General features: G+C 47.0%; 1 protein-coding gene across 1 annotated transcript in view; it reads right to left on the bottom strand.

Moving 5' to 3' along the window:
* The window catches only part of C1_2H9orf78 (chromosome 1_2 C9orf78 homolog), a 109,705-nt gene that overhangs the window by 43,248 nt on the left and 48,701 nt on the right, over positions 1 to 17,756 (bottom strand). The window contains exon 3 of the mRNA XM_085613996.1: positions 1,136 to 1,187. Within this exon, the coding sequence (XP_085470122.1) occupies positions 1,136 to 1,187 (52 nt within the window). The remainder of the gene's footprint in view (positions 1 to 1,135; positions 1,188 to 17,756) is intronic.

The following is a 17,756-nucleotide window of genomic DNA, read 5'->3' as shown; positions in this document are numbered from 1 at the left end:
TCTCTCTCGTCTCCTCGTGTCCTCTCTCTCTCGTCTCTCGTTGTCTCTCTCTCTCGTCTCTCCGTGTCTCTCTCTCTCGTCTCTCGTGTCTCTCTCTCTCGTCTCTCGTGGTCTCTCTCTCTCGTCTCTCGTGTCTCTCTCTCTCGTCTCTCGTGTCTCTCTCTCTCTCGTGTCTCTCTCTCTCTCTCTCGTGTCTCTCTCTCTCTCTCTCGTGTCTCTCTCTCTCTCTCTCGTGTCTCTCTCTCTCTCTCTCGTGTCTCTCTCTCTCTCTCTCGTGTCTCTCTCTCTCTCTCGTGTCTCTCTCTCTCTCTCTCGTGTCTCTCTCTCTCGTCTCTCGTGTCTCTCTCTCTCGTCTCTCGTGTCTCTCTCTCTCGTCTCTCGTGTCTCTCTCTCTCGTCTCTCGTGTCTCTCTCTCTCGTGTCTCTCTCTCTCTCTCTCGTGTCTCTCTCTCTCGTCTCTCGTGTCTCTCTCTCTCGTGTCTCTCTCTCTCTCTCTCGTGTCTCTCTCTCTCGTGTCTCTCTCTCTCTCTCTCTCTCTCTCGTGTCTCTCTCTCTCTCTCTCTCTCTCTCGTGTCTCTCTCTCGTGTCTCTCTCTCTCGTCTCTCGTGTCTCTCTCTCTCGTGTCTCTCTCTCTCGTCTCTCTCTCTCTCTCTCTCTCTCGTGTCTCTCTCTCTCTCTCTCTCGTGTCTCTCTCTCTCTCTCTCTCGTGTCTCTCTCTCTCTCTCTCGTGTCTCTCTCTCTCTCTCTCTCCCTCGCCCTCGCCCTCGCCCTCGCCCTCGCCCTCTCCCTCTCCCTCTCCCTCTCCTCTCCCTCTCCCAGTGGATAATTCTGCCCTCCGAGACCTGCCCCCTCTACTTTACTTCGTAACAATCATTGACTTGTTCACTGACAAAGGAGCTGCTTCAGCTTCTTGGATGGTACACATTTATTCTAAGCAATACTTCTTGTACCTCAAATCCAAAATAGCAACACATTTGTATGGGATAGTTCTAATTATCAAGGACGTCACTGAAAAACTTCTATACCTCGGAAATGAACCTCAATACTCAACAAAGCTGTCGCCATCCGAGAAACTTACATCTACTAAATCACATCTGAGAAACTTTCATCTACGAAATCACATTTGAGAAACTTACATCTACGACATCATCCTCTGGTGCCTTCTCCCCCACCAACAGTGCTGCAGCACTAGGAAACAAAGCAGGACACCATTAGGGAAAAGGCAAAGGTGGAACACGCTTGCTTCTTTGTTTCATAGGTACTTCAGGAAAGGCGCTACCATATGCAGTTCAAAAAAGCATAATAAAAGGTGTCTCTAGTTTATTAATAAGTGGATCAAATTTAAAGAGAGAAACATTTAAGAAACTATTTGGTCTCAGTGTAACAGCAATTTGCTTCCCTAGCTTAAATTTGTTCGACAAACTGCTCTTTTTATGAAGACAATTGAAGTAAAATTGTAAGCACTCGTCCACAACAAAACCTAAGTGAAAGGCAATTGTTGCATATGCAGGAAACAGAAGAAAAAAATCCCGGACACACACAATCCAGGTTCAACAGAAAATGAAAAGTGTGTCAAACACATCACGGGAACAGGATGACCCCAAAATCAGACAACAAGCACTATCAGACCAAGGGGTTACTGAACAAGAGAACGTATCATTAGACCAAGGGGTTACTGAACAAGAGGACGCGTCATTAGACCAAGGGGTTACTGAACAAGAGGACGCATCATCAGACCAAAGGGTTACTGAACAAGAGGACGCGACATCAGGCCAAGGGGTTACTGAACAATAGGAAGGTACATCAGAGCAAGGGGTTACTGAACAAGGGGACGTGTGATCAGCCCAAGGGTTACTAAACAAGAGGACGCATCATCAGACCAAGTGGTTACTGGACAAGAGGACGAGTCATCAAACCAAGTGGTTACTGAACAAGAGTATGAGACATCAGGCCAAGGAGTTACTGAACAGGAGGACGTGTGTCATCAGGCCAAGGAGTTACTGAACAGGAGGACGTGTCATCAGGCCAAGGAGTTACTGAACAGGAGGACGCAACATCAGACCAAGGGGTTACTGAACAAGAGGACGTGTCATCAGGCCAAGGAGTTACTGAACAGGAGGACGCATCATCAGGCCAAGGGGTTACTGAACAAGAGGACGCATCATCAGGCCAAGGGGTTACTGAACAAGAGGACGTGTCATCAGGCCAAGGGGTTACTGAACAAGAGGACCGAGGGTTTACTGAACAAGGGGACACAACATCAGGTCGAGGGGTTACTGAACAAGAGGAAGGTACATCAGGTCGAGGGGTTACTGAACAAGAGGACGTGTCATCAGGCCAGGGGGTTACTGAACAAGAGGACGTGTCATCAGGCCAAGGGGTTACTGAACAAGAGGACGTGTCATCAGGCCAAGGGGTTACTGAACAAGAGGACGTGTCATCAGGCCAATGGGTTACTGATCAGGCCAAGGGGTTACTGAACAAGAGGACGTGTCATCAGGCCAAGGGGTTACTGAACAAGAGGAAGGTACATCAGGCCAAGGGGTTACTGAACAAGAGGACGTGTCATCAGGCCAAGGGGTTACTGAACAAGAGGACGTGTCATCAGGCCAAGGGGTTACTGAACAAGAGGACGTGTCATCAGGCCAAGGGGTTACTGAACAAGAGGACGTGTCATCAGGCCAAGGGGTTACTGAACAAGAGGACGTGTCATCAGGCCAAGGGGTTACTGAACAAGAGGACGTGTCATCAGGCCAAGGGGTTACTGAACAAGAGGACGTGTCATCAGGCCAAGGGGTTACTGAACAAGAGGACGTGTCATCAGGCCAAGGGGTTACTGAACAAGAGGACGTGTCATCAGGCCAAGGGGTTACTGAACAAGAGGACGTGTCATCAGGCCAAGGGGTTACTGAACAAGAGGACGTGTCATCAGGCCAAGGGGTTACTGAACAAGAGGACGTGTCATCAGGCCAAGGGGTTACTGAACAAGAGGACGTGTCATCAGGCCAAGGGGTTACTGAACAAGAGGACGTGTCATCAGGCCAAGGGGTTACTGAACAAGAGGACGTGTCATCAGGCCAAGGGGTTACTGAACAAGAGGACGTGTCATCAGGCCAAGGGGTTACTGAACAAGAGGACGTGTCATCAGGCCAAGGGGTTACTGAACAAGAGGACGCGTCATCAGGCCAAGGGGTTACTGAACAAGAGGACGTGTCATCAGGCCAAGGGGTTACTGAACAAGAGGACGTGTCATCAGGCCAAGGGGTTACTGAACAAGAGGACGCGTCATCAGGCCAAGGGGTTACTGAACAAGAGGACGCATCATCAGGCCAAGGGGTTACTGAACAAGAGGACGTGTCATCAGACCAAAGGGGTTACTGAACAAGAGGACGTGTCATCAGGCCAAGGGGTTACTGAACAAGAGGACGCGTCATCAGGCCAAGGGGTTACTGAACAAGAGGACGCGTCATACGGCCAAGGGGTTACTGAACAAGAGGACGTGTCATCAGGCCAAGGGGTTACTGAACAAGAGGACGTGTCATCAGGCCAAGGGGTTACTGAACAAGAGGACGCGTCATCAGGCCAAGGGGTTACTGAACAAGAGGACGTGTCATCAGACCCAAGGGGTTACTGAACAAGAGGACGTGTCATCAGGCCAAGGGGTTACTGAACAAGAGGACGCGTCATCAGGCCAAGGGGTTACTGAACAAGAGGACATGTCATCAGGCCAAGAGGTTACTGAACAAGAGGACGTGTCATCAGGCCAAGGCGTTACTGAACAAGAGGACGCATCATCAGGCTAAGGGGTTACTGAACAAGAGGACGCAACATCAGACCAAGGGGTTACAGAACAAGAGGACGCGTCATTAGACCAAGGGGTTACTGAACAAGAGGACGCATCATAAGGCCAAGGGGTTACTGAACAAGAGGACGCGACATCAGACCAAGGGGTTACTGAACAAGAGGACGCGTCATCAGACCAAGGGGTTACTGAACAAGAGGACGCGTCATCAGGACAAGAGGTTACTGAACAAGAGGACGTGTCATCAGGCCAAGGGGTTACTGTAGGAGAGTAGGGTCTGCTATCCTATGGTCACCCCAAATTTTTGCTTTTTGCTTCACTGGTTTTTGACATATTGAGGCTGTGGGCCTGCTAATCAGACCCCCAGCCTGCTGTTCTCTCTACTAAATGGACACTGTGCACCCTAGGTGCATAACCAATTGGAATTGGATCACCCTGTGAGCCCCTGTACCAGTGTACACTAGGTACCCAGCGCATTGGTGTATCTAAGGCCTACCAGGGGCTGAAGCATGTATTGTGCCACCCCTGGCCTGGCCTAGCAATTTGACACAACTGGCTGATCACTCAGCTGGGGTAAGTTGGTGTATCCACCTCTTACTTAGGTGTAGTATACCTATACCTAACCTTAAATGGGACACATATTAACCTATAAGTCACTCCTATGGCAGGCCTTAACAATCCTGAAGGCAGAGTGCTTGGTTTCATGTGAGATGGTGCTCTGGCATGAGCTGAGCCGGTCTGCAGTGGTCGGAACAACTTCCTTCTACCGTTTCCAGATATCGCCATACCATATACTCAAGTGCATTATGAACCTCGCGGTTAAATGCTATCTTTGGTTTGGCTTTATCAAAACATGTCGAGTAAGGTGTCATACGAATTGGAATACTAACCCCTCGCCAATTCTGGCGACGGGGTTAGCATTCCACCCTTCTAGAGGGACACGACATGTACAGTACCTGAAACCCGGGTAAAATCAGACATAGCCTCAGCTCCACAAAATGGACGCTGCCACCACAGACACAAGTCTGCCCTCCTGCTGCTGGGAGTCCTTCCAGCTTGGGAGACGTGGACAAAGGGTTTCCTGCCAGGGGAGGTGCGTGCACCACCCCAGACAGAATTTTGTGTATTGGTCAGGTAGGGCTTGAATGGAATCAGACATGCCTGAGGCTCACAAGGAGCCTCGGTGCATATGCCAGTTCAAACCGGTCCTGGGGCACAGCAGCCCCGGACCTGGGGCGAGCTGGACAAAGGATTGGGGGTGTAACCACCCCCCTTCCTGGTCCCACCCTTAGGGAGGGACCTAGCAGGTAGTCCGGCCCCTAGAATCCGCTTAAAGGTAGGAGCTGTGTCCTAAGACTTCAGACATCCTGGAATCAACTTAACCACAAGAAGAAGACGGGAACTTCGACGCTCTGCTGCACAGAGGACAGAAGGAAATCTCCCCTATGGTCAGGGAGTGACCATCTTGCTAACGCAAGCACCAATCAGCTATTCAACGTCTGCTTTGCCGCCGCCTCCCGCCGGAGCCCAGAGCCCGACAAGACCTGGACCTCCAGACCTCTCACAGCCCGATCCACAGTCCCTGCAAAGAAGGAACCCGTGGAGGCACCGAGACACGTGGAGCCAGCCATCTTTAAAGACCCACGACAAGCTGCAAGCGCGACAACAGAGGCTCCCTCCAAGTTGTGCTTTGGGTCCTGAGAAGCCCAACATCCGAGCAGTATCTGCGCCAAAGGTGAGCCCTCCAGCATCTCCACGATCTGCGTGGGGCCCCTCTGCACTTTGCATCTCGACGCGCCTGCCCGGTCCCTGGCCCGTTGGCTAGTGGCCATTTTGGCGACCTATCTTGAAATCAACTACGCTGGTCTGGTTGCTCCAGACTGGCCCCTGCTGCCCTCCAAAGGAGCAGCCCCTCTGACCTTGCTGGTCAGAGTAATTAGCTTTCTTCACTCTTCACGACTTCTGCTTTTGCCAAGGCTTGTTTGCTTCCTTCGAGTCGCCGACACCGCCGACAGCGAGAGCCTGCGTGGGACAGCTCGTGAACCGACTCCTGGACGTCGTCGACCTTCAGGGACCACGTGGCTGCGGAGACAAGCTACCCCTCATCACCTGTTTGCACCTGACATCGCCTGGTACCTACCTGGTGCCACGCTGGTCACTGGCTAGTGACTGTGAACACTGTCCCCTCTGCTTTCAGGTCTTCTACAACTCCGATCCACTCTTGGATCCACCGCATCTCTTCTGGACCGGCCGGCTGCAGCATCCTTGTCATCAGGCTCCATTGGATTGATAGACGAAACCCGACGCACTTCGAGACCTATGCACCCGCTTCCTGTGGGTGAGGTAAAGCTGGCACTCCGGTGCCCAAGTGTAGAGAAACATCTCTAGTGTCTGTGTTTTAAGTCTTAAGTTCGTAGTCCATCCAGAAGACCCTTTCTGCAGTAACTTTTAAACTTTTACGCACCCATTGAAAACCTATGGGAGCCCGCGTGTAACTTTCCTCACTGCACACGCGACCCGTGGACCTCCTGGTCACTAACTGAAGTTAGCTCCTTGTAGGCCCAGCGATTCTAGAGGCCCTAGGCCTTTTCCCTTTCCTGTTCGTGGTACTTATACCACTATTTTAGTATATGGTTTGAGTGGCCACCAGGGCCTATCCATATAAAGCGCAACTTCTGTATATTGTAATACTTTCTTGTTTAACGATTTGTGCTCCTGTGCTCATAAAGAGTCTAGGGGATACTTTGAGTAATAAATACATATATATTTTGAATATATATCTGTGTGGTGTCCTTTCATTGGTATAAAGGGGGGTTACATGTGGTAAAACAGCCTGCTTAACACGCTTTAACGAGTTTAGCCTCAAAGACTGCTTAGCCTACGCTACCACTAGGGCAGCTAGTCCGAAAAGGTTGACTTACAACCACACCATAAGGGTTGCTTGGCATGGTACAAGGTGGTCACTTTAACTAGTGAACAGCATATACCAGGCCAACTTCTCACAGTTACTGAACAAGAGGACGTGTCATCAGGCCAAGGGGTTACTGAACAAGAGGACGTGTCATCAGGCCAAGGGGTTACTGAACAAGAGCACGTGTCATCAGGCCAAGGGGTTTCTGAACAAGAGGACGTGTCATCAGACCAAGGGGTTTCTGAACAAGAGGACGTGTCATCAGACCAAGGGGTTACTGAACAAGAGGACGCGTCATCAGGCCGAGGGGTTACTGAACAAGATGACGCAACATCAGACCAAGGGGTTACTGAACAATAGGAAGGTACATCAGACCAAGGGGTTACTGAACAATAGGAAGGTACATCAGACCAAGGGGTTGCTGAACAAGAGGACGCGTCATCAGGCCGAGGGGTTACTGAACAAGATGACGCAACATCAGACCAAGGGGTTACTGAACAATAGGAAGGTACATCAGACCAAGGGGTTACAGAACAAGAGGACGCGTCATTAGACCAAGGGGTTACTGAACAAGAGGACGCATCATCAGGCCAAGGGGTTACTGAACAAGAGGACGCGACATCAGGCCAAGGGGTTACTGAACAAGAGGACGCAACATCAGACCAAGGGGTTACTGAACAAGAGGACGCGTCATCAGACCAAGGGGTTACTGAACAAGAGGACGCGTCATCAGACCAAGGGGTTACTGAACAAGAGGACGCATCATCAGGCCAAGGGGTTACTGAACAAGAGGACGCAACATCAGACCAAGGGGTTACAGAACAAGAGGACGCGTCATTAGACCAAGGGGTTACTGAACAAGAGGACGGATCATCAGGCCAAGGGGTTACTGAACAAGAGGACGCGACATCAGGCCAAGGGGTTACTGAACAAGAGGACGCGTCATTAGACCAAGGGGTTACTGAACAATAGGAAGGTACATCAGACCAAGGGGTTACTGAACAATAGGAAGGTACATCAGACCAAGGGGTTACTGAACAAGAGGACGTGTCATGAGGCCAAGGGGTTACTGAGCAAGAGGACGTGTCATCAGACCAAGGGGTTACTGAACAAGAGGACGCGACATCAGGCCAAGGGGTTACTGAACAAGAGGACGCAACATCAGACCAAGGGGTTACTGAACAAGAGGACGCGTCATCAGACCAAGGGGTTGCTGAACAAGAGGACGCATCATCAGGCCAAGGGGTTACTGAACAAGAGGACGCAACATCAGACCAAGGGGTTACAGAACAAGAGGACGCGTCATTAGACCAAGGGGTTACTGAACAAGAGGACGCATCATCAGGCCAAGGGGTTACTGAACAAGAGGACGCGACATCAGGCCAAGGGGTTACTGAACAAGAGGACGCAACATCAGACCAAGGGGTTACTGAACAAGAGGACGCGTCATCAGACCAAGGGGTTACTGAACAAGAGGACGAGATACCAGATCAAGGGGTTACTGATCAAGAGGATGCATTGGACACTACAACACCCTCAAAGTTGCTTAGGAAAGTTGGATTAATGTGAAGAGCTGCGGGAGCTCAGACATACTGCCGCAGAGCGCTAGTGCAAAGCTTTACCACATGAGGCCAGAAATCATAGATCTTACAACTGCGGGTAAAGAGAGTAGGATTTCCCCTCCCCGGGCAGCACCGATTAACTACACATGAGAACTACCCACCCTCGCGCAAACACCATGCAACCACCAAAACCACAGCGGAGGCCGTTCCTTTTCCCACCTCATTGCCAAGTCCTGGAATGGCCTTCTCCTTCATCTCCGGACATTACCCGCACTGAAAGAATTGGAAGAGACTCAAGACTTGACTTTCAACTGAGCCCTGCTACCTAGCACCTGGATACCTTCACAGGGGATTAGCAGTGCTATACAAATACTGACTAATTGATAATAGTAACCTGTTTCTTTATGGTAGTGCTTCATAACACCCATCTGTGTTTTTATGCACTGAGCATAACAAATGTTGCAATCACCCAATTTAACAGAACTCAGTTAATCGACTTTGGTGAGTTAGATGGATCAAGTTAGCGCGACTGAGGATTCAAAATTGTGACCTTCAGATCACAGATAGCAGCAGCAACAGTTAGCTTACTGATCTATGTTGCCAGTCTCTTGGGCAGTTTGTTGCCAGTCTCTTGGGCAGTTTACCTTGTTATTATGTGTATTGCTTTGTGGAATATAATATACAGAACAACTCCAACTAGACTGGTCCCATGAAGGGGAACCAGTGAAGTTCCATGGAAAATACACGCTTATTTGGGCTGGAAGGGGCTCAGGTGAGCAGCTGCATTGAAGGCAGTCTTGAGTGCGTTAGAGGGTGGACTTTGCTAGGGTGTTAAGCACAGCTCTTACCCTTCAACAAGATGACACAAATTTGTAGGGTGGAAGAGAACATGTGGGCTGGAAGGGAGGGTTTGATTCTGTGAATGATACCAATGTGATCTCAAGCCATTTGGGATTTCTTTTCAACACACTCTTTGAAGGACAGGCATGGACTTGTATAGAAGGCAAGGAACTGGCAGCTAGGTTCAAGGGCAGGGGATAGAAGCATTTGAGGTCAATGAATTTGAGCTATTCTTCATAAAACCCAGTGGCAGGAGATTATGATACAGCTTCATTCACTTGCTGCACATTGTATTACACATGCAATCTAAAAACAAAAACCTCAAATATTATGTTTTCTTATTAAGACGCTGTGCTCCCTGATGCAGAAAAGCACACTTTTGAGTGTAGCAAGTGAGCCGCAGGGGGTAGAAAAGGGAATTCTAGAGCAGAGAAGCCGCCGGCTGCGGAATGAGTTACCTCCAATAGACTGCACTGCAGCCAAGCCACGTTTTCAAAGTACATGCGATACCTTAAATGCATCCAAAATAAAGGCCACGTTTTCAAAGTACATGCGATACCTTAAATGCATCTGAAATAAAGGCCACGTTTTCAAAGTACATGCATACCTTAAATGCATCTGAAATAAAGGCCACGTTTTCAAAGTACATGCGATACCTTAAATGCATCTGAAATAAAGGCCACGTTTTCAAAGTCCACGTGACAATGCCTTAAAGTGCATTTGAAATAAAGGCTGTGTTTCTTCTCTGTCATCGGACGTTTGCTGATATTCATGAACACTAAATCCAACAGCAAGCTTTCCCTGTCAAGGTGGCATCATGAACACACTGGATAGACCCACAAAGCAACAGTGAGAGCCTCATAAGCAAACAGATTATGTAAAGACTGCTGTGCTACTTAGCTGTCCATCCTGGAGTCAGATACCAAGGAAGACATGCTTAGTAAACTTATATACGGATGCCTGGTTAGTACTTAGCAGATCTCGCTGCCTGTACATTTCTAAGTAATGGTGCTGTGGCTGCTTTTCCTCTAGTCACTCGTTGGTAGTATAATGAATACACAAGAATAGACACCTAGAAACTGACTGCTTGGAGCAGGTCTTACTCTGTTATTACGCCTTCGGAGATACTACATCTGAATCTCTTGGACACTCACTTTGAAGTAGATTCTGTCCCCTGCCTACATAGTTGCCTGCTCACTACTGCAGGATTTAGGTTTCCTCTTTTTATTCTGGAACATTAAAATGATAAGAAAATGGACTTCTCTGAGCAGTGCCCTCCTCAACAACAGGAACTGGAATGCCTCCTTCTGGCTGCTGGGTAAGCTTCTTTTTCTTCTCTCGCTCCCCCTGCAATCCGGTAGACCAGGATGGATTAGCAAAAAAACTCTAGTGGAGGAATCCATTGATTAATTTAAAGATCTGATATTGAGGGATATGCTACGGTAGAGTCCTCGGAGCACCCGGTTATCACGGAGTACAGTGTAATACCCGTCACTGAACAACATGTAGATTTCATTCAGTCTCCTAGTGGAACTAATAGCCAATAAAACGTCCCCTTCCAAGAAAGGTGCATCAGAAAAGCTTTATTATGTTCCAAAAGGGCCTCCAGCCAGCTTAATTAGTACTACATTTAACTACAGGCAGAAGATGGTGATCTTACTGAAGGAAATACCTTACTTTCAGTCTTAATGACTAAAGGATGGGGTCTGCATTGGGGATGGGCGATATGTTGTAACAGTTGACAAATGACCTCAATGGCAGGAGTGTTAAGACCTCGTTTTGAGAACGATACAAAGCTAAAGCAAAACCATTTCTTCCTGCCATCTGACCGTATCAAAAAATCTCTCGATGCATTACAATTAAAACAGCTACAATTTCAAGGCATACCAAGATCTTGTAAAGGTTTCTTTGAATGCGTTGAACGTTCCTGCCATCAGAACGATTCAAATTGCTGTATTGATGCAATGACAAGCTAAGCAGCTACCTTTAATGACACCGTGCTGTGGCAACAAATTGTGTCCATCGTTTTGGTCAGCATATCCTGCAGTTTCATGTGGTTTCTCAGACAGGTGAACCACTACTGCAATGGTCAATGAGAGGGCCATTTAAAAATATAATGTATCCGTCTCACTTCAGTTTGGCGACACACTTTTGAATTTAAGAGAATCGGAGAAAAACTATTAAGAAATGTTTTGGACCAATCAGAAACACACTACCCAGAGACACTTGGTTTTGTAGACCGAAGGCAAATCTTGAAATCTGGCTCCATCTGCTGGCAAACAGGTTGATTTGCGAATGACCACAGCACCTTAACACCCGTCCAAGTAGGTTGTACTTAATGAAGTATTCGTGGTTTCCTAAAATTCACCATTGTAGAGCGTCTGTATTTCAATGTCTAGAAGATGCGCTGGAGTAATATCGAAGTTCCCGGCTATCAGCGAATGCTATATTCTCTACGCGTTCTTGGAGAGAGTCCTCAAACAGGTCGTTCAAGTGATATATTGTTATCGTATTGTCAGCCTGAACTTGGACTTTGCTGTTATTAAAACATGGGCAGACATTTCTTCAGAGTCCTGGTGCACTGCTCTTATCCTTCTATGTGAAGAAACAGCAGTCTCTGGGACCAGGTATCCTGAACTCGCAAGTCTGCAAAATGTGGTCCTAGGCAAGGAGCGGAGCCTCGGTCACAATGGCTTACTCTGGAACCGATGTTTGCATAGAACGCCTTGCAGAGATTAAACAGCTTGGGAAAGGCTGCAGTGCCTCTGCCAATAAAGTGAACTTCTTCTCCAAAAGCCCTGAGTGCTGACTAGATCGTTCCACCTGCCTGTTCTACAGAGGGCTAATTTGTAGCCTTGAATAAGGAGCAGGACTAGTGCCCCTGACCCTGGAACTGATCATATCTACCTCGCTGTCATACTCTTGCCGGGAGTTAAAAAAGGCGAATCTATATCATGTTTGAATCTGGGGCCTTATCCAAATACTGGATTGTTTGCTTTGGCACCAAGGTCTTCTTTAATTTCACTTGAAGCCCAAAACTTTTCATTATGGGCACACTTTGGAAATGCTTAAGAACCCCCATTTGCATATCAGCTTTCAGAAGCATGCTAAGCTCCCCAGCATGGGCCAAACATTGCTCGCTGTAAATGCTACTGTCACCTTTTTTATTGTCATTATTCACCAAATTCCCAAGCATGACTTTATAATTCATCGGCAACCTATTTTCCCTCAGCATATGCTATAGTAGCGGTGAGCCTACGAGAAAATGAGATTTACCATTCTATTTCTCTACGACTGTATAATATATATGTAAATATATATACATAAACACATACACTGAAAAATATAAAGTTTAAAGTGACTTTTCAGTTATGTATGGTAATAAGATCTTAGCTTATGTTAAAATCCCTATCAATTCTCAGGAGAGAACAAACTTCCGTGAAGTGAAGAGATGGCCTGTGTCCGGCTGCGGCTTTATGGAGGATTACTCAAGTACTGATACGGATTACCCTGGAGGCTTACCAATTACTCTATAACACAAAAAATGGGAGGAGGGTCCAAGGGAAAATGTTTGGAGACCTGCAAAGAAAAGATTCTCCTAAAGTCTACAATAAGAACACAAACAAATCCTTGGGTCTAATCTAATAAAACTAAGCACATAGAGTGACGGACTAAAATCTCATACAGTTCCCTTGTGGGAGAAATCCCTTTCAGGACTAATACTCTCACCCACCAGAAATGTCATGCTTCATCATCTGGGTATCTCCTCTTAGTGGTAAAACCTAGTCCCACCAAGGGCTGCGACCTCTTCTCTGACAAGAGGGAGTTCAGGGATGTTTTGGGTAAGACTACCCTATAGAGGATATATTAAATTCCATAGATGTGACATGCTACGAGAAAAAGTGGTGAGGACCCAGCGCAAAACAAATCTAACTAGTGAAGTTAAAACTGCCTAGTCAGGAACAAAAAGGCTTTTTAATGACTTGTTCCTTCTGACAGGGTTAAAAGACAGTGCATTTTTGATTTATATGACTATTAGGAGAGTCTGATTTTTCTCCCTATAGACAGTGATGAATACTGTTGGGTGTGAAAGGCAATAGCGCTCATATAATAATCACCAATTTATCTTATGCTATCTTCAGAACTTTATGGTGCATCCAAAAGATTTTGGGGAAGAGAACACCCTACTTCCCTAAACTCAATCCATATGGATTGATTAAACAATTAAACAAACTTTACGGAGCACACAACTTATACAACACCAATCAGAATATCAGTCAGTCAGTCAAAAAAGTCTTTATTACGATTATTCATCTTAAAAGACATATATATACACAATAAAACAATGTAAAATACTGCGACCATAAATTGGATAACACAGGGTATATAATTTATACACAACATACAATTCATTTGAATTAAAATATCCATAAAATCCCATCTAAAAAGATAAAATTTGCAAAGTTTACTGTAGTCCACCATATCTTTCGCGAATAGCCCAAGACCAGCTTAGGAATTTGGCTACCCCTATGATAATAGTTCCATTGTCTCCAATTTTCAGAAGCCTTTTAGCAGTCATAGCGGAGGTTGTGCAAAGAGATCTACTCAAGGGTTTGAGCCACCTGCTCCTAGCTAAATGATAGGCTGGGCAAACATAGAGAAGGTGGCTTACATTTTCAATACAGTCAGGGCAGAAAGGACACCTGTCTCCCATACCAGTTTTCCATTTACTGGTAAATTTACTGAGTGGGAGCGTTTCTACCCTAAACTGGTGGTACAGCCTACGATCTCTAGGTTTGGTAATCAGATCCCAGTACATTTCAAGGGATGGTTCGTCCTTGAAATCCCAAAAAACTCTAGTCAGTGGGGATCCTACCAGAGTAGAATATCTCCTGGATTTTACTAAGCTCCAGTATGCGGCTCTTAAATCAGTCTTGGTTGGAGGGACGACCATTTCCGGGGATACCCAGAAATCCCTCATTCCCATATCAATAAGGAGGTTTTTGACAGTTTTTAGCCATAGAATCTTGTTAGAGTGGTCCAACCCCCTTACTTCAAGTAAGGCCTTTGCGAAGTGATGTAATTCTGGGGTAGACCACAACCTTCTCCAGAAGAGGACCATTCTAAGCTGTGCAATGTCCTCAATAGGGTTACAACCAAGGTCAAACAATAGGGGGATTCGAGGAGTCGATTTTGGAAGGCCCACAATTGATCTTAAAAATTTATTTTGGGCCAAAGCTAAATCGGACAAGTTACAACAACCCCAGATCTCAGCACCATATAAAATAGCAGGGACTATTTTCAGGGAATACAGCTTTATTGCTGGAGCCACCGGCTTAGTTAGAGATAGCCTATGCTCCCTTAAAAGGGCTCCAGCTAGCTGTGAATGTTTCAGGGCTAGAAGGTTCACCTGTGGGGTCCAGCTCAATTTTTCACCGAGGGCAATGCCCAAATAAGTAAAAACTTTGGTCTGCTCCAGGGGCTTCCCACCCATGAAGACTTTTGCCGAAACGTCTCCTGCCCCATGGAGCACCATAAATTTAGTTTTCTCTACATTAACCTCAAGCTCATGTTCGCTGCAAAAGGCCTCAAAGCGGGATAAAGCCCGCTGCAAACCCTGCCGTGTTTTAGATAGAATCAGGGTATCATCAGCGAACATGAGCAAGGGCACCCTTTGGCCAGCCAGCTTTGGAGCATCCGTGGGGTAGTTTTCAAAGTACTGTACAACCCCATTTATGAACAATGAAAACAGTGTTGGGGCCAGGACACACCCCTGACGGACTCCTTTCTCTACCTTGAATCTTTCGGTGACCTCTCCCGGGTTCCCACAGCGAACCTGAGCATAATTAAAGCTGTGGAGCTTGATCACAAAATCAACTAATTCCTTGGGCATCCCTAATCTTAATAAAACATCCCAAAGTTTGGATCTTGGGACAAGATCGAATGCGGATTTTAAATCCACGAACGCTGCGAAAATGAGCCCCTTACCCAGGAGGACCTCCTTCCAGTAAAGTAAAACAAACTTAAAAACCTGGTCCAGTGTTCCCATGTGTGCCCGAAACCCTACTTGAAGGTTAGATAATATATAATTTTCGTCCATCCAGCTATGGATTCTTCCAAGTATGACACGGGCAGTGATTTTTTGCAGCGCATCGATGAGACTGATTGGCCTGTAATTGCCCGGTGCAGAACGATCTCCCTTTTTGAAAATCGGGATTATTTCTGCACCGGACCATGAATTGGGGAATGGAGTCCCCCCTGCCAGTGAGTTCATCAGATTCGTTATGTATGGGACCCAAAGGTCGCAATCCTGCCTGAATAAATCCGCTGGGATACAATCAGGACCAGGTGCTTTACCACTCGGGATGTTCTTCAAGACCACCTCAACCTCCTTAATACTAAACCTTAAGGGAACCTCTATCAATATAGGAGGAGCGAATGACACCCGCTCCGAGTCCTGCTGGTATTGGGCTTCGAAGTGGGCAACCCAATGGTGTGGGTCCACGTTATTATTAGGAACTGCCGACCTATGTCCATTCCCCCACTTTATTAAATCCCAAAACTGGGACATATTTCTGCCTTTGCATGCTTCCAGCAAGTCCTTCCAGCGTCCCTCATCCCACTCTCTTTTAGCCTGCTTTAAGGTTGAATTATACAAAGACCGGGCCTGTTTAATTGTAGGGTAAATTCTGGATTTAATAGCGGACAGAAGGGCTTTATGTGTGGACCCACAAAACTCGTTATACCAGGAAATAGGATCGGGTTTTTGGTTGGGCCTCCTAGGCTTTGAATTAATAAAATAGGTCTTCAGCCTACTGGTGAGCTCCTTGTGGATCGATGGCACTTTAACATTAAGGATTTCCTGTGAGCTGCATTCGTTTATTTCTCCTCGAGCTCTTGCAACCAGGGCCCTAATTTCTAACACTTTTGTCTCATCAAGTGCCACCTTGGCCCATTTGACCCGCCTAAAGTCATTACCCAATGTTAATGGGACACCACAGCTTACTGTGTTCCCAACGGCCAAGGGGTTGAAACCTTGGATATCCAAAGTGAGAACCAGAGGGTTATGGTCGCTTTCGGTGCGGGTTTGAACTACCATATCTAGCACAGTGTGCCAGATTTCCAAATTTACCAAAAAGTAGTCAATCCTACTTTTCGAACGACCGTTATCAAAAGTCGCTACACCCAGGACATCGGATTTGGTCCTACCATTTGCTGCTCTGAGGCCCCATTCCAAGCACAGCCCTTTTACCTGGAGCGCTACCTCAGTCCATTTCTTTATGGATGGTAAATTCAGCTGGGGCACGGCCCAATAGGCGTCCTCCTCCTCACTCAATCCACCATCATCACTGTCCAAGGGTTCAAAGCAAGTATTAAAGTCCCCCATAATAATTAAGTTATTATTAAAGGGGCCTTCCGCTAGAAATGTCTCGAGTGCAGTTATAACCTGTGAACTCCTGCCACCCACTTGGCCCCTGGCATATATGTTAAATAAAAATAAACTGGGGCCACTTTGGAATCTGACTTTAATTGACAGGATATCCGGGTTTTCAAGGGGAATCATATCAACTGTGACCCTCTCTGTTTGCCTAACCCAGAAGGTCAGACCCCCCGCCGGTCTCCCCCTATGTCCCCTAATTGCAGGTTTTGAGAAGTTTAAATAACCTGCATGAAAGATATTCTCCACTGCCCACGTTTCTTGGAATGCCCAGATGTCAACTTCATTGATTAATAATAACCAATCTGCTAGGCCAGTCTTAGATTCCAGCCCAGCGATGTTCCAAGAAGCAATAACCATATGTTTCCTAAGTCCTGAGTTAATCGGACACCCCTCGGGGGTTGATGACTCTACAAGAAGGCTACCTAAATTCGTCATGGACGGGAAGGAGATCCTAGTTAGGGCGTCAGGCTCTAGGGAATTGACTTGTTGGGCTGCGGCGGATTCGACTGTAATTCCAGTACTACCTTCCACAGGATACCCTGAACCACCCGACCTCTGTCAATCAATATCTTCTAAGGAAGATAGAACCTCAAAACGATTATTAAGCTCGATTCGAGGGCCTGGTCTATGGTCAGCACCCTTATGAATTTGGACACCTCTGTGTCGCAATGCCCCGTCCTGTTTGTAAAAGTAACCTAGCGGTAGAATGCTAATGGACAGCCAGTCAATGGGAGCATTGGCAGCAATCTCAAGTATATGGTTAACCAGTCCTGGCGACCTAAAACTTAAGACCACGCAATCCCCAGCTAGGATTTTATCAGAGTGGCCAACCCAGTCAATCCGTCTAACCATTTTGAAATCCATATACAGCCTATCCCCAATGCCAGTCTTTTTGTTCAAATAATGTAGGGCCTTATTTTTGAGAGATGACCAATGCTCTTGTGAGTCCACTGGTAAGGGGGGTACGTTTGCCAGGACAATGGTGTAGGGTGTCGCTTGAGGGGGCAGGTGAAGAAAGGGATACCTCGAATGAACACCAGAATTATTAGCAATTTGCCCACAAAGGCTCCTAGGAGCCAAAGATGTTTGGTTGGGAAGTACCTCTACGTTAGGTCTTTCTGTTGGCACAATAGTTCTTACTTCCCCCACTTTCCTTGCCTCGTCCACCAATTTTTTGGGACATGTCGTGGCACCAGTCTGA

The sequence above is a fragment of the Triturus cristatus genome, chromosome 1_2, assembly GCF_964204655.1.
Source record: "Triturus cristatus chromosome 1_2, aTriCri1.1, whole genome shotgun sequence".
Classification (NCBI taxonomy): Eukaryota; Metazoa; Chordata; class Amphibia; order Caudata; family Salamandridae; genus Triturus; species Triturus cristatus.
The sequence above is the reverse complement of the archived record's forward strand: the minus strand, read 5'-3'. Positions and strand labels throughout refer to the sequence as shown.